This window comes from Martes martes (assembly GCF_963455335.1).
Source record: "Martes martes genome assembly, chromosome: 12".
NCBI lineage: Eukaryota > Metazoa > Chordata > Mammalia > Carnivora > Mustelidae > Martes > Martes martes.
The window spans coordinates 69,159,054-69,179,338 of record NC_137900.1 but is presented as its reverse complement, the minus strand read 5'-3'; the positions used below and the strand labels follow the sequence as shown (position 1 = coordinate 69,179,338).

The window sequence follows — 20,285 nt, the reverse complement described above, 5'->3', positions numbered from 1 at the left end:
AGTATGGTGATAAAGAGAATTGGCTTTCCAACAGATGTACCAGCTGAACCGCTGTGACCTTGACCAAGTTACCTAGCCTATCTAAGCCTCGGTTTCCTAATCCAAGAAACAGAGGCAGGAGTCATGTCTTAAAGCTGTGGTAAGGATTTGAGTGAGTTGAAGATCAGAAGTAGCGCAGTGGCTGCTGTGACCTCTTTGCCATGTTCTCTGACCCTAATGTTTTATCTTGGTGTATGGAATTCCGAAAATGTCTTGCATGTGCACCTACCTCCAGGAGCACGATTTGGAAGCATTACTTTGTACCTGGTGTCTTTCATTTCAGGTGTGGTTCAACAACAAGGGCTGGCATGCCATCAGCTCTTTCTTGAATGTCATCAACAATGCCATTCTCCGGGCCAACCTGCAGAAGGGAGAGAACCCCAGCCAGTATGGGATTACGGCCTTCAACCACCCCCTGAATCTCACCAAGCAACAGCTCTCGGAAGTGGCTCTGTAAGCGTGGCTGTGTCTAACTGGGTGGGACGAGGAGAGGAGAGGCTGTTGGTGGGACCACCATGTTGGGGAGGGAAGTGTGAAGCTGCTTGTAGAGTTTCAGCTGAGGATATAGTTACATTATGAATTCAGGTTCTGGGCAGAAAATGATTGCTTTATGAATTGGCCAGTGGGGATTAAACTGCAGAAGATCAAGGATTTTGATGGATAAAAACCATTACATGTAGTGAATTTATATAAAGTAAAATTGTCGGTAAAATCATAAAATAATTTAACTCATCATTAACACAGTGTTTAAGAGAAAACCAGCTCTTTTAGTTTTGAAACCACTGTTTGTAAACTTGGTGAAGCATGCTTTTATCAGCTTGTCCTTTTAATTCCTGAATCAAGCTTGTGTGTGTGTGTGTGTGTGTGTGTGAGAGAGAGAGAGAGAGAGAGAGAAAGAGAGAGAGAGAGAGAGAGAGAGAGAGAGAGAGAAGTTTAAAGCCAGTATGATACAGTTTAAAGTACGTAACCTTTGGAATCATAGACATCTGTGTTTGACTCTGGTTTTTGTATTTCTAGATGTATGGTGTTAAATGAGGCAATTCATGTAAATTGCCAAGTCCAGCACTCAGCACATTGTTGATATTCAGCACATGTTAGATTCTTTCCTGTGTACAGAGCGTGGCACAGCTATTTCTGCTTAACTCATGTAGAATACCAATATATACCACTAGGATCTTTATACCAAGTTTATATAAAATTAATGCATATAAAAATAATTTATAAATTATAAATTTATAATTTATACCCTGTTTAATGGAATTTCATTTTTAACTGTTCTCCTTTAGTAGAATCTGATAGAATTTTTGCTGTGTATTAGATCGATATGCTACACACTATTGTTTTCAAATTTACTTACAGCCGAAAATCATTTGAATAGTTTTACCCTAATACTTCTGCTTTATTTCATTTTTCAGGGTACACTAGTCCTATATGTGTGAACATTTACATCTTAATGCTCTTCAGGGTCAAGAACAGAAGGCCAAAGTGAATGCCATTTGGCCATTCTTAGACTTCCCTTAATAATTTCATTATGGCAATGGATTCTTTTTTACTTCATTGAAATTAGTTTTACATTTTAATTATTAGGGTTTTTTTTAAAAGTTGAAAATAATCATCTTTAACGCTGAGTAAAATATGTTTGGTCAATCGATTTTTTCCCTCTGGGCTGTGCCTCACATCTCCGATATCTGTGTATGTGTGTTTGCATGCAAGCGTGCTTGTGTTCGCACGTGTGTGTGTGGGCGTGTGCTCAGTTGCATGCGTATATCTTGCTTCCTTGAGTTCTCAGTTGCATCGGTGGCCCCTCATGTTGTCATTGTCTTTCTTTTTCAGGATGACCACATCAGTGGATGTCCTTGTGTCCATCTGTGTCATCTTTGCAATGTCCTTCGTCCCAGCCAGCTTTGTCGTGTTCCTAATCCAAGAGCGGGTCAGCAAAGCAAAGCACCTGCAGTTCATCAGTGGAGTGAAGCCTGTCATCTATTGGCTCTCTAACTTCGTGTGGGATATGGTAAGAACCTCCGTCTGCTGCTGTTTTATAAATCATTAGGGCCGTGGATTGGATGAAAGAGTCCCTGGCTTTCCTAAAAGTGTTTTCGGTAGTCAAAAGGAATGAAAAAGGAAAAGGCAGAAGGAGTTGTATGTACACTCGTGACACTAAACATGACTTCAAATACAGATCTGATCTCATACCACAGGAAAAAATCTGTTTACACTGCAATGAATACCACCACCATCACTACCACTAATTTCCTAAGTGACCACTTTTCAAAGTAACATCGAACTGGAAGAAGCTTAGTCAAAACCCAATGCCTCTACCCTGTCTGGTAGGTTTTCACCTCCAGAAGCAGGGTGTTCTTTGCCTTAGTAGGAAATCCGTCTTTCCTTTGAAAACTCTATGCATTTTACCCAGAAGCTTATCCATCCATTCCAAATATGTTTTTGTGCCAGCTCTAATAGATTGCTTCTGTTCAGACCAATATGGAGGACTTCAAAGAATTCTGTAGTTCTGATTTTTGTAAAGTGGAGTTGAAATGTATCTCCCTTGACTTCTATTAATTGTAAGCCACACAGAACAAATTTAATCCTTCTCCCACTGCACAGCCCCTTGGGTATTTGAAGACAACTTTCATTTAACCTAAATCTTCCCCACATAAGATGATATACAAGAACACACTTTGTAATCTCCAAAGCACTGTACAAACGCGAGTGATGATGGTGAGGATGATGTCTTTGCTGATTATACCAAGCCTCTCAGACTTGTCAACCTCGTGATATGTTGCCTTTCTGTGGCCATGCTCCACTCCTTTGGAAAAGCCAAGCCCAGAAGTAACATTGTGTTCAGGCTGTGCTCTGTGTTCCAAGCCTAGAGTTGATCTTTATCCCATACCGTCATTACTCAGCCCATGGTTTTGCATGCAGAAGTAGAGCTGTCTTGTTAGCAACTTGGTAGTGAACTGAAATTTCCATTTCACAGAATGATTGGTGAATGGGGTCTCTTTTCCTTCTACACTAATGCAGTTGACTTTTTGAACCTAAACTTTATATTTATCCGTGTTACACTGCATTTTGTTATGTATCCATTTGCTTTTGTTTTTATCTTGCCCCAGTAATTACTTCATCCCATAAACACATACTGAGTGCTCATGATGTATCTGACTGTGGCAGGGGATTCAGAGATGAAAGATCAAGTGTGTGGATGCAGAGACCTCACTTAGCTATCTGTGTGTTATCTGTCACTTCCTGCTTTCGAGACTCTGAAATTTGCTAAAAGTAGGTCTTCATCTCCATTACTGATAAACATGCGGGGAAGAATGGGACTGAGGCTAAGCCCTGTAGTCTGAAGTTCAAATTCTTCGAACAGCCAACAAGCCGCCTTTCCCCTCCCTGCCTGTGCTTTGCCCTGCTAGCTATGAATTCTCTTAACTGTCCTGTAGTCGTGTCTTTATATCTACATTGTAAGGCTTGATACACTGTCAGGACAGACTTGAAAATTTTTCTCAGGTGATGAAACAATTCTGGCATTCATGTTATGAGTTAAGCGCTTATAAATAGATTACATGTGAGACTGAACTTGGGCAGACGCTAATATAGCATTAATGATGAAACACACAATCATCTTCAGGAAGAATAATGGAAGCTTATTTGCTGCCTGTGAAATTGTAATTACTCTGACTGGGAATCCTTCGTTCAGTAAGTTTACTGAGCGTGACACCTTGGCTTGGCTGTTAGAAAGACAGAAAGGGCATGCAGTTTATAAAATCAGCCAAGGGTAAAATGCTTGTCAAAATGTATTGTCCAGTATTTTGATGAATAGTTTATGTGGCTTCATTAATTCAAAGTTATTCTCTGCTATGTTTATCTACCCTTTCTTGTCCTGTGATGGTGAAGACTTGAGGTGTATTGTGTCTTTGACTTAGGGATGAACTTGATTTCCTTGTTTCACTTTTAGTGCAACTATGTGGTCCCTGCCACGCTGGTCATTATCATCTTCATCTGCTTCCAGCAGAAGTCCTATGTGTCCTCTACCAACCTGCCTGTGCTAGCCCTTCTACTTCTGCTGTACGGGTAAGGCCCCCCTGGAGGGCTGGAAGGCATATGGTGCCCAGAGTCAAAGGGAAGGCAGGGGACACCCAGTGGACATTTGTCTCTGTGCCTCACCAGGTGGTCGATCACACCTCTCATGTATCCAGCCTCCTTCGTGTTCAAGATCCCCAGCACAGCCTACGTGGTCCTCACCAGCGTAAACCTCTTCATCGGGATCAACGGCAGCGTGGCCACTTTTGTGCTGGAGCTCTTTACCAACAATGTGAGTCCTGCAGAAGGGGTACCTCCTGCAGGGATGGGCGTCTCTGTGAGCCCGAGGACTGCACCGAGTCATGATCTTAATGCCACTGGTCTGTGGTGCAGACACCACGGACCTCTTTGTCCTTTTTCAGATTCTCTCCTTTCTGGGTTTGCATAGCACCTCTTTCTCCTCCTTTTCCCTATATTTCCTTATATTCCTTATATTTGCTGACTGATCAAACCCTTTGGTTTCCTTTGGTTTCTTTTGTACTTCTTCCTGTTTCAGTGCTGCTCTGCCATCTTTGCTTTCCCCTTTAGATGCTATCTCTGTGTGATGCCGTTCACCTTTACCAACTCCCCTCTCTGTGTCTTATGTTGTTATCTCCCAGATCTTTGCCTTTGACCCTGTTCCCTCGATCTCTAGTCTCACGTTTTCACTTGCCTAGCAGGAGGCTCCATCTAGGTTATTTCTGGTTCCCCGGGACTTGACCTGTCCTCCTCATCTTCTCTCTCAGGACCTAGTATTTCTCTTGCCATTCCTGTCACAGTGGGTGGCATTACCATCCACCCGGTCACCCTGGCTGGCAACGGTATGGGCATCGTATATGTTTTGCTTTTCTTACCGCTCACATTCAACTGTTTACCTTGTCAGTTCTTCCAATTACAAATCCCTTTAAGGGTCTCTGCCTGTTTTCATTGTCTTTGTCCAGACACCTTAACTTAGAATGCCAGGCCTTCAGAGCTGTATAGCCCTTCCTGGTCACATCCTGCCACATCCCTTCCCAAGGCTCTGTAACTTCACCTGAGCTGGTTGTTCCTTAAACCCCCTATACTCCTGTAGGTCTGACTTCCTTTATCTCACTAAGCCCTGAAGACTGCGCCCAACTATGAAGCTTTCTTTTCCTGCCCTATGGGAGGTGCTTCTCTGTCCCCAGCACTCCCGAAGCCCTCCCTTCACGTCTGCAGTACAGCACCTATCCAGTGATGTACTCATTTCTGCAGAGTAGAGACTGTGTATTAACCTTTGCCTCCCCTGGGCCCTAGCACAAGGTCTCCAGCCCACAGCAACTTAATTGTGGGATATTTGGCCACTGGCTTGATGTACACAAGAATTTTTAAAATGCCGAAAAAATCCTGAAGCTGAAATATTGACCCAGATATGAGCAATTTGCTTTTGAAATGTTAAGCCAATATTTTATTATGGATTTGCTTCTGATTTAGCATAACCGTGTTTCTAAACTTTGCTCATATTTCTCCATATTCATAGCGTTACTCCAAATCTTCTAAAGGGGAAATTCTATTAGGTTATATGTCATCAACTGTGGCTGCTGCTCTTTATTGCTGTCTGAATTCAAAGGTTCAGTTTGACCCCAGGGAATCAAATTTTTCATCTCTCCCATAATTCAGACCTTGATATATTTTTAGCCTAAACCATAAATGACATTCAGTTTCTCTCTGTCTTATTATATTTTTTTTTTTTTAGAAGCTGAATAACATCAATGATATCCTGAAGTCTGTATTCTTGATTTTCCCACATTTTTGCCTGGGACGGGGGCTTATTGACATGGTGAAAAATCAGGCAATGGCCGATGCCTTGGAAAGGTTTGGTGAGTGACAGCAGTGGCTCGAGATGGTGGTTTTTGTGAGCCTTGGTACTCTGGACTTTGGTGTGGAAAGAGGCTGGGGAATGGGCATAGGACTTCACACCACTGAGAAAAGGTTCATGAAAATGAACCTGGATGTGGCATGGGTCTTTTCATACAACATTCATCTGTGCCTCAGAGAGCATTGAGAAAGGTGAGAGGGGAGTTTTAGAGGTAAGGAAAAAATACTGGTTTTATTCTGAATCCAGTGCATAATGCCACTGGTTGCCTTTCTTAGTTATCGGAAAAGTCAGAGCACAGTCTGAGAGTTGGATACAGGCCAGAGGATCAGTAGGAAGGGTGCATACCTTGGCTATGACTATGAGGAAGATCATGGGCCTGAAGATGTGGCCATCTATTACCTTTTACACAGTCTATAAAAAGGTAATTTACTGCAGCTCTTTCTATCTTTAGAGTCTTTAAAAATATTTCTCCTGTGGCCACATTACTATTCTTTATCCACTGGCTCATATAGCTAGATGGGCCATGTTATTTAATGGGCATAGGAGAGGGACATTTTTTTTTTCCATCTAGCAGGTACAAAGGAGATGTACAAGGAATGTAAGGAATATTCCCATAAAGCCAGATTTCATAGGTTCACTAGGTTATATTATATGCTACTTTCTGAAAGGGACATCTTTTTAGAGTGCTCTCTAGTCTTCCTTTAGTGAAATTTACAGTGTGCAAAAATACCCTAGAAGTTACCCCGGATTGTTTGCCTTTTTAAAAAGGATTTTCAGCATGTCTCATTTAAAAAAGAAACGTAAGATATGAAATTATAGATCTAATACATGTTGGTTCTGAACTTGTGACTCATAATGGGTCACAGTGTATTCTCCCAAAAGCTTACTCTAAAAAAAAAAATCAGACATGGAAAGTAGTCACTCCTATAATTTTCCCCCCTTGTCATAGGCAATAATCATTGGCAGAGGAACAGAGGTGAATTTGAGCCTGAATTTGAGGAAGGGCCCAGGGTCTTTGGTGCCTCCATTCTAATTGGATCTCTGCATTGTATCTACCAGGGGAGAACCGTTTTGTTTCGCCACTGTCTTGGGACTTAGTGGGACGAAACCTCTTTGCCATGGCCGTGGAAGGTGTGGTGTTCTTCCTCATCACTGTTCTCATCCAGTATAGATTCTTCATCAGGCCCAGGTAAGCTTTTTCTCAGAACTCATGGAGTATCTGGTTGAGGGTCACAGAGGAACACAGGGAAACACTGATCAGTGGTGGTTGCATTGCATTGAACTCAAGATGATCCAGATGATTTTCCTGACATGGGCATTCTCTAGCCCACAGCATTGCTGATCCTAAAAACTGTGGAGAATAGATTTAAAGGACTTTCTTAGAAATTGGATCCTTGTCTTGAGAAACACCTTGAAAGATTGATTTTTTCTTAAAATGTTTTCCTCAAGACCTGTAAATGCCAAGCTTCCTCCTTTGAATGATGAGGATGAAGATGTGAAGCGGGAAAGACAGAGAATTCTTGATGGTGGAGGACAGAATGATATCTTGGAGATCAAGGAGCTGACGAAGGTGAGACAGTGAGTACAGGCTGTAACAACTCGTCTTCAGTTTTTTTCAACTTTGTGTGTTGGAGATGAGCATTTTTCTGATTTGATTAATGAAAAGAGCATACTTCCAAAAATATATGCATCTAGACCAAGTTTCTATCAAATTAATTTTGTTTAAAATACACTGAAGGGACTTCTTAATTAAAGAAATCCTGAGGATACTTCTGTAATGGGAAATCTGGTTTTCAAGTGTATTTGTTTTTCACACTTACATTTATGTGTTTATTAAAACATACTAAAATTGTATACCCAGTCAAAGCTGAGGTGAGAAAAATATATGGTTGATTTTTGAGTATCATGGTCTAAAAAACTAATATATCTGTTACTCAGGAGGAGGGTTTGTTTTCAGCTCACTCTAGGTGCCAGGATCCCAGTAGTTCACTTTTTTATAATATGTACAATATTTGCAGTGTTTTGATTCTACATTTTGACCCTGTAGATTTTTTTTTTTAATGTAGGCTCCATGTCCAGTGCAGGACTTGAACTCACAACGCTGAGATCAAGACCTGAGCTGAGATAAGGGTTGGATGCTTATCCAGCCATCCAGTTGTCCCTAGAATTTAATTTTTATAATACCTACAATATCAAGTAAATGAAAATTATGTAAATATTGATGACCAATATGTCTTTTAAAAAGGTTGATATTAGATTAAAAATAAAAAGAAAAGTGTGTAAACCTGGCGATTCACACACCTGTACCCCTGGGGCTAATAATACATTATATGTTTATAAAAAAAATTTATTTTTATTTTAGATTTTATTTATTTTTTTCGACACAGAGAGAGAGAGAGAGAGATCACAAGTAGGGCAGAGAGGTAGGCAGAGAGAGGGGAGGAAGCAGGCTCCCTGCTAAGCAGAGAGCCTGATGCGGGGCTCAATCCCAGGACCCTGGGATCATGACCTGAGCCGAAGGCAGAGGCTCAACCCACTGAGCCACCCAGGCGCCCCAGAAATTTATTTTTATTTTAAGCTTTCGAATCATTCAGAAGCTGGCAGCCGCAGAGACAGACCATGGCTCTTAGCATATCAGATATGTGACTTAATTTTATTGATGAGCCTTACCTCATCGTGTGTTTGGATTATAAGTCAGTCTTCCACAGTTGCTTGGGATAGTTGTGGTTCGCTCTTGAATTTTTGCATTTTGTTGGTTGCAGATATATAGAAGAAAGAGGAAGCCTGCTGTTGACAGGATTTGTGTTGGCATTCCTCCTGGCGAGGTAAAAGCACTGTCTACACTCTACACTCTACTTGTCCCTGTTAATTCAGATTATCTACCCGATCAAATGACAACGTCTATAAGGGTTTGAAAGTAATTTTTAAAGCCTTCTCTATTTATGTCTATGTGGAGCAATCAGTCATTGAGAAGATGGGGACTGCATATGTCAAAAAGCAACAATTTTGGATAACCTCAGTCAGTTTAAGAAAAGAATGCACATCCAAAATGTGTCTTTGTGATCCATTCAAGATGATGATGAAATTCAAATAGATTTTTAAAAATAGTTTTTTTTTTTCTTTTCTTGTTCATGTTTGTGTTCTTTTATGCCCTTTAGACAAATTAGATGGTGAAAGGTGACTGGTTAGCTTTCATTACTAATATTTTTTACACATTAACTTTGGCTTCACCCTGACATCTCCAATAATATTTACAAATATGCTCAATATGTCTCGTAATAAATGTTTAAATATCAATGGAAGTTCTTAAAGCTCCCCAAAATTTGACTCTTCATTGATACTTAAGAATGTTTTAGAATCATGTTATGTCAAAACTAAGCTGAGGAGACTATTTTATAAGGGTCATTTATATTCAGATTTGCGGTTGTTTGCTTAAACAGCTTACCCAATCTTTTTCAGTGCTTTGGACTTCTGGGAGTTAATGGGGCTGGGAAATCATCGACTTTCAAGATGTTGACTGGAGATACCACTGTTACCAGAGGAGATGCTTTCCTTAACAAAAATAGGTGAGAAAAGACATGGACTGTATTTTGCCACAAAGACTCTTTTTCTTATTTTTATTTAAATACATTTTTATTTTTCTGATTATAACAGTACTATATAGCTTATAAAAAGGTTGAGATCTATAAAGGGTAAAGACAAAAATAAAAATCACCCATAATCCTACTACCTAGAGAGAACTACTATTTATATTTTTTTCTCTCAGGCTCCCTCTATTTTTTCTAACAGCTTTATTCAGTATAATTTTACATAGCATATAGTTCACTTATCTTAAGAATACAATTGCTTGGGGTGCCTTGGAGGCTCAATCATTAAGTATCTGCCTTTGACTCTGGTCATGATCCCAGGGTCTTGGGATTGAGCCCCATATCGGTCTCCCTGCTTGGCGGGGACCCTGCTTCTCCCTCTCCTGCTTCCCACCGCTTGTGTTCCTCTTACTGTGTCTCTCTCTGTCAAATAAATAAACAAAATCTTTAAAAAAATGTATAATTTCTAGTGATTTCTAGTTGATTTACAAGGCTGTGCACTCATCACCACAATCCAGTTTTAGAACATTCCCATCACTCCCAAACTCTCTCTTTTACACATACAAATGTTTTTTAAAATTGAGATCATACTATATCTAGATTTTTGAAATTAGTTTATTATTAATGAGTCTAATATGGATATTTCTCAATGGGTTACATGTTCTAAGATGTAGGCTTTACATTGCTGCATAATCCCCCCATGTATATTTATATCAATTCCTTATTGCTGGACATTTATTAGTTTCTGTTTTTGACTATGTAACTATGCATATATGCATATACATATATGCATATACATATATGTACCTATGTAAAGGGAAAATTCCTACAAGGTACAAGGGTGTGTATTTGCCAAATTGCCCTCCCTAAAGGGTGTGTCAGTTATTGAGGTTGCAATAGGCCATTATCTGAGAATGCACAGGTCACTAAGCAATCTGATCTTTAGGGGTGCACCTCCACTTTAGAGACCTATTAGGCAATGTTGCCCTTGCATACTCTAAATATGTGGGGCTTTATGGGCTTTCTATATGAAGAGGTGGTACAAGACCATGGCTCTGGAACTTTTCTGACCATGACCCAAAATAGCAAATACATTTACCTCTCAACCCAATAAATACACAAAATCACATAAACAGGCATATCTTTAAAGAAAAAAATCTGATTATGACCCACTAAATTTGTCACTTGCTAATAGGTGATGGCTCACAATTTAGAAATAGTAGATAGGGGGCTACTAGCCAGTAACATTTGAAAAGAATGAGGGACTTAATGTACTCATGAGTCCCCCCTTTTGTCTCTTATCAGTTTTTTCAGTAGCAGGTAAAGAAGGTGTAAGAGAACCAATGCTGGAATAGCAGGCCTAAGACTGTGCATCTGCTTCCCCAGGCTCATTCCTTCTACCAGGATCCTGGGGTATAAAGCAGTGGGAGCAGTAACTGGCTCAAACTAAGGTTTATCGCAGCGACCAGTTGTAAGAGGCTGGCTTGGGCAGTGTTGCTGTGAGGGCCAGGCACAGTGTCTGTGGGCATCTCAGTCATAATTCTGGAAAAGGGTGGACTTGCGAGTGTTAAACAGATAGGCAAAGGGGAATGAATACTGCTAACAGGCCAAACAAAGGCCAAACGCTGTCCAAGGGTGGCTGATAAGTGCAGCCATCAGATTGGATGGGACACTGAACTTCTCCCACGTCAAGGATTCTTAACCTGAGATTGTCTTCATAGAGTGCAAAAGCTGCTTCCACCAATATATTTAAAACTGTGTCTGTAGATATATTTTTTGGTCACCAGATTTTTAGAGAGCCTGTGATAAAAAACAAAAACAAAACAAAACAAAAATCCCCAAAACAAACCCCTTAAAAACCAGGAGGGTGCCTGGGTTGGGTAAATAGTGGGGCCAGGCCATCTGGACCATGTTGTGGCCAGTGTATGGGCAGCAAACAGCAGAGGGAGGGAGGTCACACCCAGATTTGCTGGGCCTCCTCTGGGTCTGCAGGGCCATGAGGGAGACTTGGGAGTAACAGAGTACTTGGTCCGTCTGACTGGATCACAGGGTCAAGTCTGGGATGGAGACTTAGTGTTAAAGCCCCAAGATTGTGTGAGTGAGGTTGTCGGTAGACATAGTGCAGCAGTTGGGATGGCCTTGGGAATCTTGAAATGGGACTGAGCCTGCAGACCGAGGTGTTGGGAGAGCCAGGTACAAGCAGTAGGTGGGCCAGAGGCGGGAACCCTGACTGCCAGGAGGGGCTGGCCTCCAGGGACAGAAAGATGGTTCCTTCAAGCTACAGCAAGTGTGCTCACTGGTTATTTTTGTCACATGCAAGTACACTTTTTAGGAACATGAGACAAGACTGTCCAATCAGTCTCTCTCTAAATGCTTAAAACCTGACTAGTTTTTCCTTTGCAGTATCTTGTCAGACATCCATGAAGTCCATCAGAACATGGGCTATTGCCCTCAGTTCGATGCCATCACGGAGCTACTGACTGGAAGAGAGCATGTGGAGTTCTTTGCCCTCTTGAGAGGAGTCCCAGAGAAAGAAGTTGGCAAGGTACCGTGGGCACCAGAAACCAGCCTGCACCCTTCGCAGGCTGACAGTATGCCTTATGGTTTTGGCCTTCACAAATGACCATTGGCTTCAGGCTCTTTTTATGCATGGGTGCAGCAATATGAGATGCTGGCTCCTCGCACCTACTTTGCGAGGTGGGAATCCGTGGGGGTGGGGGCAGGGGTGAGTGGTCAGTCACATGCTGGTGAGCAGAGAGGAAGTGCTGTGCCCACCCCCACGAATCCTTTCCCTTTGCTTTTTGGCTCCTTGGCACTTGCTATTATAGAATCTACTCAGTGAGAAGAATTTTCCTAGTCCTGCTCTGTAAAGAATCATCTACTAGTATAAGAAAGCATGATAAACAAACCAGTCAAGGTGCATTTTATTACTCCAGGTTGGTGAATGGGCCATTCGGAAACTGGGCCTCATCAAGTATGGCGAAAAGTATGCTGGTAACTATAGCGGAGGCAACAAGCGCAAGCTCTCCACAGCCATGGCTCTGATTGGCGGGCCCCCTGTAGTGTTTCTGGTGAGTGTGACTGAGTGGAGAACTCTTGTGTGGGCCTGAATGGAAAACATCACTTTTCTGAAGTCCTGTATGTCCAGGGATATTGCCGGACTGGCTCGGCTAATGGCAAGCCATCCTTCCTCTGACCAGGAACAGCAGAGCCACCTTAGAAAACCAGAGGGAAGTTCCTTTGTTCTTCTCCTTGATACACGTTGGGGTGGCTCTGCCATGCCCTCTGATGCTCCGAGAAGAGAAGCTGTAGGGCCCTTGTTTCTCTGGTGTTGGGGAACCCTGGCTCGTGTGGCTGAGTCTTGGATATGTGACTTGAACTTTCTCTGGATCATTCTTTCAGACCATCTGTGTGTTTATCTCCTGAAGATGGAGATTGTGGACACAGCTTCAAGATCCCCAGGGTGGCAGCTGGGTTATAGTCCTAACAGATAGATAGATGGAAAACAGAAGATTAAACTGGACAGGAGCCCCTTGGCCCTTTTTCTTCTGCTTTGAAGTTATTACAGGAAGAAGCCTTGGGTTAAGGCTTTAATGTTATCTGTACCGTTTGGATCTGCAATTTGTTTCTCTACGACTAGCAAGTACAATATAACAGGCTAAGCTATAATGAGCTAGAATAAAAAAAGAAAAGTAATTTTACCCAAACCTTCTATGGACTTCAATAGAGATTTCAGACAAAATGAATTTTTAGTGTATACTTGTCAGTCATGAAAAGATGATTGAAACCAAATAGCTTTTTCCTTTCCCTTTCTATTCATTTGGAGAAATTTAAAAAAAAAAATTTGAGTTTCCTACTTCCTACATATTGGTAAGAGTGAACTGGTTACAAACAAGTATGCAGTTTATTCTTGTATGCGAGGTCTGATTTTTTGGTCTATCAAGAAATAACTAGAATGGTAAGTTGGAATTTAGGCTATTTTAAAGATGCTTCTGCATTTAAAAAGAAATCTATCTTTGTGTTTTCAGCAAGTAGTAGGGCTTATTTTATTCTAATTACAGGATGAACCTACCACAGGCATGGACCCCAAAGCCCGGCGATTCTTGTGGAATTGTGCTCTAAGTATTGTCAAGGAAGGCAGATCAGTAGTGCTTACATCTCACAGGTCAGTAGTGAAGACTGGGCTTGGCATCTGTGTTGTGTATATTTATGATTTTCCAAGTAGTAATGTGATCATTGTATAAAAATTAGAAAATGTGGAAAGGCAAAGAGAAAATGTGGTAATCACCTGAAATTGCATCACGAGGACATAAACATTGCTGTCATTGGGCTATGTATCTTTGCAGTTTTCTTACGCAAATCTGTACACACACACACACCCCCACTCAGACGTGTGTGTATATTTATAGGCAAAAATGCAAGCTTTGTACTTAGACTGTTCTTTTTCACTTTGTATTTTGTGTACATTTAGATGTGTCATCATTTCTTGTAGCTCTGAGGAGACAGTATTCCAATAGTATTTCCTAAATAAACCCTAGTTTATTTAACTGTTCCTTTTTTTGTAGACATTTGGACTGTTTCCAACTTTTTTTTTTTACAAATATAAACAGCACGGCAGTAAATAGCATCATCCCTACATCTTCGTGTATTTGTAATAGGAGGCATTTATGCCCTAGGATGCTGGAAATCTATCTCTTTGAAATTCCAGATGTCACATGATGTTTGGATGGTTAGAGCAGCATCTTTCTAAAATAAAAATCTCTGTTTTCCCACAGTATGGAAGAATGTGAAGCTCTTTGCACTAGGATGGCAATTATGGTCAATGGGAGGTTCAGGTGTCTTGGCAGCGTTCAACATCTGAAAAATAGGTAACAAAGATAATATCTTTGGGATAACCCCTACTGAGGACACTTGTGTTTATTCTTTTTGTGAGCATATAAATGGTGGCTCTAAAAATAAAGGGAAATAAACTGAACAAAATGGTATAGCAGAAAGAATAAGGGCTTTGAAGTCAGAGCTGCATTTGAATTCTCTTTACCTTCTCCTGGTATGGGCCCTTGTACAGATTGCTTAACCTTTCTGAGAGTCTGTATCTGAGGACTATCTGCTTTCTGGCTTTGCTAAACAAATGAAATGGGGAATTTTACATACGTCACTGTGGTCACAGCATAGGCTTTGGGGTCAAACACAAACGAGTCTACCCCCTGGCCCTACCACTTAGGAGCTCTGTACCGTGGGCAAGCGACTAGCTCCGTGAACTTCAGTTTCTCTGTAACATCTGTCGGACTTCACGTGTCCAGGTGAGGAATCAGTGAAATCATGCGTCTGAGGCACTCGGCATGACACGTCCCATAGACTAGATACTCAGTAAATGGTAACCAGTTCCTTCTCTTAGATACTTATTTCTGGGTAAAACTTTTGGGAGCTTCCTTTTTCACAGCACCAGTTGGATAGGGTTACATAGTATTTTGAGAAGTTTCCTGAGGCTCTTCCATTGGTTTTTTTGTTTTTTTTTTTCTGCTTTCAGGTTTGGCGATGGTTATACGATAGTGGTACGAATAGCAGGGTCCAACCCTGACCTAAAGCCCGTCCAGGAGTTCTTCGGACTTGCCTTTCCGGGAAGCGTCCTCAAAGAGAAACACCGGAACATGCTGCAGTACCAGCTTCCGTCTTCACTTTCTTCTCTGGCCAGGATATTCAGCATCCTCTCCCAGAGCAAAAAGAGACTCCACATAGAAGACTACTCTGTTTCTCAGACGACACTTGACCAAGTAAGCTTTGAATGTCTAAAACAGATGGGCTTTTCAGGGTGGAGATTCCTGATCCCTGTCCCCCACTCCCAGTATGGGTCCTAGAGCAGATCTGACTGAGCTTGAATCTGATTTACCATGACTCGTGCTTTTTACTAAACCACCCTGAAGGTGTAAAGGAAGATGATTCTATTTACTTTCAAGGGTTATTGTGAGAATAGGTTGTAATAATAATCACAGTAACTATCATGTTCTGAGTACCTACCATGGGCCAGACATTTTGCCAGGTGTCTTATCCCATTTAAATTAGATAACATCGAGTACTAACCGGATTCTGGAACTTAGTAGCTATTCGGTAAATGTTAGTTTTTTGTCTCTCTTCCCTTTTAATCAGACCTCTATGAATCAAAATAGATGACTGAGTAATTCGTGATTTGAGGGGCAATAGGGAAACTCAGTTTTCACATGGTTAATGTGTTTTTCCAGTGTCCCCTCTTCCTCACACACAGTTTCCTACTTAATCTACTTACGCAATCTTGTATTCTCCTACGCGACTTAAGCTCCACATGGTGAAAAATGCCACCAGAATAAAGGAGGAGCAAGGAGAGAGCTATTTATAAAGGCCAACCTTTCTTTTGACAGGTGTTTGTGAACTTCGCCAAGGACCAAAGTGATGATGACCACTTAAAGGACTTGTCATTACACAAAAACCAGACAGTAGTCGATGTTGCGGTTCTTACATCTTTTCTCCAGGATGAGAAAGTGAAAGAAAGTTATGTATGAAGAATACTGTTTGTACAGGGAGACTAAAAGAAAGGAGGAACTAGCCCTTCCTTTGCACCACGTCAAGCGTTCCAAAAGCAAGAGCTGGACGTTTTTGTGGGAAGAAGTAAACTGGATACTGTACTGATACTATTCAATGCAATGCAATTCAATGCAACGAAAACAAAATTCCATTACAGGGGCAGTGCCTTTGTAGCCTATGTCTTGTATGGCTCTCAAGTGAAAAAGACTTGAATTTATTTAGTTTATTACCTTATACCTATGTGAAACTCTAGTATGGAACCCAGCGGACAGATGGGTTTGAAACCACACCTTTTTTTTTCCTTTGTAGTCTCATTGGGGTTGCAACAATAATTAATCAAGTAATCATGGCCAGTGATTATTTATCAAAGTCAAAAGGCATATACATCTTCATTCAGTAAGCCGTGCCATGCCTGGACACGGGTTTCCCGGCGACACATCCATTGCTGGCAATGAGTGTGCCAGAATTACTAGTGCCAAGTTGCTCAGAAAGCCTGAAGGACCGTGGTGTGTCATGCACACTTTTGCAAAAGCTGTTCTGCTTTAGAGTCCATCAGCATCATTATCAGGTGACAAAATGGTGCCCTGGATGGGGAAAGTCCTACATTGTTTCCCTCTTTGATGAGCTGCTCTGGTGTGGCCATAACGTGCAAGTGTGGGTGGCTCAAGACAGGTGAGACTTGGTTCCATTTTTAGGTTGTCCTGTGCTTGGAGCCGTGGGTCTCCAGGGCCATTTTTCTGAGACTCTTTAAATATACTAAGATCCTGGTGAGCAGTAAAGAGCTGGCAAACCGTTGAGGCTACAGGCTGCTGAGGCCAGGTCATGGGATTGAAGACATGGCTTGTTCAAACCTAGGGAGGCCTGTGTCCATTTGTCCTGGTTGTCTGCTAACACGGTACATCGCATCTCAAGATCTTCCTGTCTGACACGAGTGTAGTATTATTTCTGGCTTTTTAAATTAATCTAGACTATGAAAGGACAGAGTTGTATTTTGACAAAAATCTTTGTACTTTTGATGTTGTTTGGAATCTTAAGTTCTGTCAGTGACATGTGAATCCTTGGAATGGCCTCTTTGTAGAACTCCGTGGTGTAGAGGAGTAAGGCCGTACTGCCTCACTGGCTTTATTTCTCATGGAAGCCTGCATGTGGGTCCTTGGACTAGTGCCTGGCGACCAGAAAACAATGTGGTGGTCAAGATCTCATGACAACATTATATTTGAGTTTTTTTTTTTAAGATCATTTAAAATACTCTTAATCTCGGTTTGTTAATCAAGTATTTTTTGAGTGTATGTTATAGCTGAACTGACTATGTATGGGTGGATTGGGTGGGGAGAAATTAAGTCTCAGTAGATGTCCTGTGCCATGTTATTCAGCTAACAGGTTTACAAATAGAGGTTGTTTTGTTGTTGTGGTTGTGGGATCCCAGTGAAAGAATACTGGGCAGTTTTTTTGTTTTTTTGTTTTTAATAGCAACAGTGCAAAAGCCAAAAAAGTTTGTCATAAGGGTTACAAGACTAAACAACGAATACTTTCACAAAAAAGATCACTAACTGCAAAACTTGTTGAGTAACACAACTTGTGCTTATGGGTATTTTTGGTACTGTCAAATAACTGGCTTTGAAGATCTTAGGTACCCCATGCTGACAATCTCAAATTTTTCATCTCTTCAGTCCTAAGTTTCTCATGAAAAAAATAACAACAGCAAATGCCCCCACGTGAAATATATTTGACTTTTCTGACCCAGTCTTTTTTTTTTTAATCAACAAACACTTTAAGAAATATTATTTTACTAATGCTTAATGTGATCTGCTTTGAGACAACAAAAATATGTGGGGAGTACTACTGGGTGAAATTCAAGCCATCTTTCAATATCATTATTAATTTCTTTTTCTAAAATTTAAATATTAACTCTAAAGGTATTAAGATTTCAGATCTATTTCAAATCTGTATTTTTTAAAATTTATAGAATGTTATCACATAACTTGTTTGGAAAAAAATGACTTAGAAATTAATGCCAATATCTTTTAAAATGATAAACAAGTAATGAAGGCCCATTTCCAGTAACTATTGGCATGATGAGGTCATTATATTTTGTGCTATCTTTAATGATATAAAATTCATAGAGTAATTTAGTTTTTCCTTATTTAATATTTTTCAAAATCAAACTTTTGTTAGTTTTCCCATTTTACTAGAATCATGTTCTAATTCTCTATCTTATTAAATCAGTGAGCAGCTCCTGGCTTTAATTACTCTGACTTCAAGGCCATATTTAAAAAAATCAAAAGACACTGTGAACTGTTTCAGAAAACAAAAAACAAAAAACAATTCAATATAGATTTACAAGGGTCTCTTCTGAAGCTAGAAACAATCTATAGCTACACACTGACTTCACACTGTTACCTTTTAGACTATCCAAATAATCATCTTTTACATTTTCCTGTGTAAACCTAATTCTAGTACAAATTTCTGCCAACTCTTTACTCAAGTAAAATTTCTATATATTCCCTGTGGAAATGTAAGTATGCGAGTTTCCAAAATTCTCAAAAAAAAAAGTGTTCAAAGGTTGCCACTTTTGCTTCTTTTGGACACATTGGAAACTCCATTAACAACTGTGAATATGAAAATACAAAAGAAAACAATCACAAAGCCCTTTATACATAAACATCCAGCACAGCTCATTCTTAAAAAACAGCCAAACCTCAAACTACTGTATTTCCATATCTGTACTGAAAGCGTGTGCATTGTGGTGATGAAATGCTGCACATCTTTCAGTCACTGTATAGTAATCATTGACGAAAGGGATTTGTCTGTTTTCTTCTCGTGATTGTACATATCAGGTAAATTTTTTTCCAAAGAGCCATGTGTCATATATAATATTGAACCACTTTGATACTGAGATATTAATTTGTACCCTTGTTACTATTTACTAGTAATAATAAAGTACTATAGTAATATAGCTCTAATTCTCTTCAAAGTTGTTGCATCCCTTTTATAGAATGTTTCTATTTCCATAAGGATTAAGTATTCTTTCTTCTTATACCCTAGGATGAAGCTATGTTTTTGTGCTTTTTCTTTATCATTGGCTCTTCATTCCAAGCACTTTATGCTGTCTCTAATGGGATCTATTTTTGCACTGGAATATCTGAGAATTGCAAAACTAGACAAAAGTTTCACAATAGATTTCTAAGTTAAATCATTTTCATTAAAAGGAAAAAAAGAAAAAAAATTTTGTATGTCAATAACTTTATATGAAGTATTAAAAAAAGGCATATTTCTATGTTGTAATGAGTCACGAAATAAAGCTGTGACAGTTCTGCTGGTCTATGCAAATTTATTTCCATGCATTCGTAGCACCACCTACTGTTAAAGCTCATAATGCCGTTAGAAAAGTAAGAAATGTCCACTTCTAGTGGGGAAGCTCTTTGACTCGAGTAGGAATTTTAGAAAAGGCTAAATGTCCTGTTTCTCACAAAAGAGAACTGAAGGGATTACTTGGAGACAAAGGGTGTTTACACTTTCATAATCAGTCAAGATAGTAAATAACAAGTTTAAGAGGTTATTAGGTAAAATGTATTCGGCTTGATTTTGAAGCTATAGAGATCTCTGAAAATACTCTGTAGCTAAGCCTGTTTGATAAAAACTTCACTGCTTTATTTGGTATTGAAACTACAGAGGCCACCTTCATAAGTCTTTTGTTTGTTCAACTGAAAACGAGGACAGAGTGTGGCAAGGGTATTGGCATGGTGTGCTGGGTGTGGTGGCCTGGGTGAGCAGGAAAAGTGGAAGAAGTAGAGGAACATCGGAGGTGCCTTCCCTTCCTCCTGTAAAAAGTACTGGGCAACCGAAAGCCAGGTCTATGTGGGGCTGTGATGAGACTTGTGGATGTAATTTTTATAGCTCACTAGCAAAGTCTCAGGAAAGCTGTCTGTTTATCTCTGTACTGAAGAACCTCCATCAAACACCCCCTCATAGGCAGCACAGGAGAGTCACGGCTCTCTGTGGGGCCTCCTCTAAAGGCCGAGAGGACAGGTACTGAGTGAGTGGTCCTTTGCTAAGGCGTGCATCCCACTGCATGCGGAGGAAGGATCTCGGTTTGTGAGTGAGCCTTCTTGACCACTTGGAATCAGTGTCACAGCTGTGTCTTTCTCTCTTAAAGTTCACATTACAGCGACTTCAATGAAATGAAAGAAAACTGTGTTTCTTGGTGAAAA

The 20,285-nt window shown here is 40.4% G+C and overlaps 1 protein-coding gene across 2 annotated transcripts in view; it reads left to right on the top strand.

Moving 5' to 3' along the window:
* The window catches only part of ABCA1 (ATP binding cassette subfamily A member 1), a 127,143-nt gene extending 107,756 nt beyond the window's left edge, over positions 1-19,387 (top strand). For both annotated transcript variants that reach the window (XM_080820555.1, XM_080820556.1), the window contains exons 36-50: positions 323-492; positions 1,873-2,050; positions 3,992-4,107; positions 4,204-4,348; positions 5,810-5,933; positions 6,992-7,121; positions 7,382-7,502; positions 8,695-8,757; positions 9,392-9,498; positions 11,923-12,064; positions 12,456-12,590; positions 13,581-13,684; positions 14,295-14,387; positions 15,047-15,290; positions 15,912-19,387. In XM_080820555.1, the coding sequence (XP_080676681.1) occupies positions 323-492; positions 1,873-2,050; positions 3,992-4,107; positions 4,204-4,348; positions 5,810-5,933; positions 6,992-7,121; positions 7,382-7,502; positions 8,695-8,757; positions 9,392-9,498; positions 11,923-12,064; positions 12,456-12,590; positions 13,581-13,684; positions 14,295-14,387; positions 15,047-15,290; positions 15,912-16,052 (2,013 nt within the window). In that variant the 3' untranslated portion in view covers positions 16,053-19,387. The remainder of the gene's footprint in view (positions 1-322; positions 493-1,872; positions 2,051-3,991; positions 4,108-4,203; positions 4,349-5,809; positions 5,934-6,991; positions 7,122-7,381; positions 7,503-8,694; positions 8,758-9,391; positions 9,499-11,922; positions 12,065-12,455; positions 12,591-13,580; positions 13,685-14,294; positions 14,388-15,046; positions 15,291-15,911) is intronic.
* The last annotated feature ends 898 nt before the right edge of the window (positions 19,388-20,285 follow it).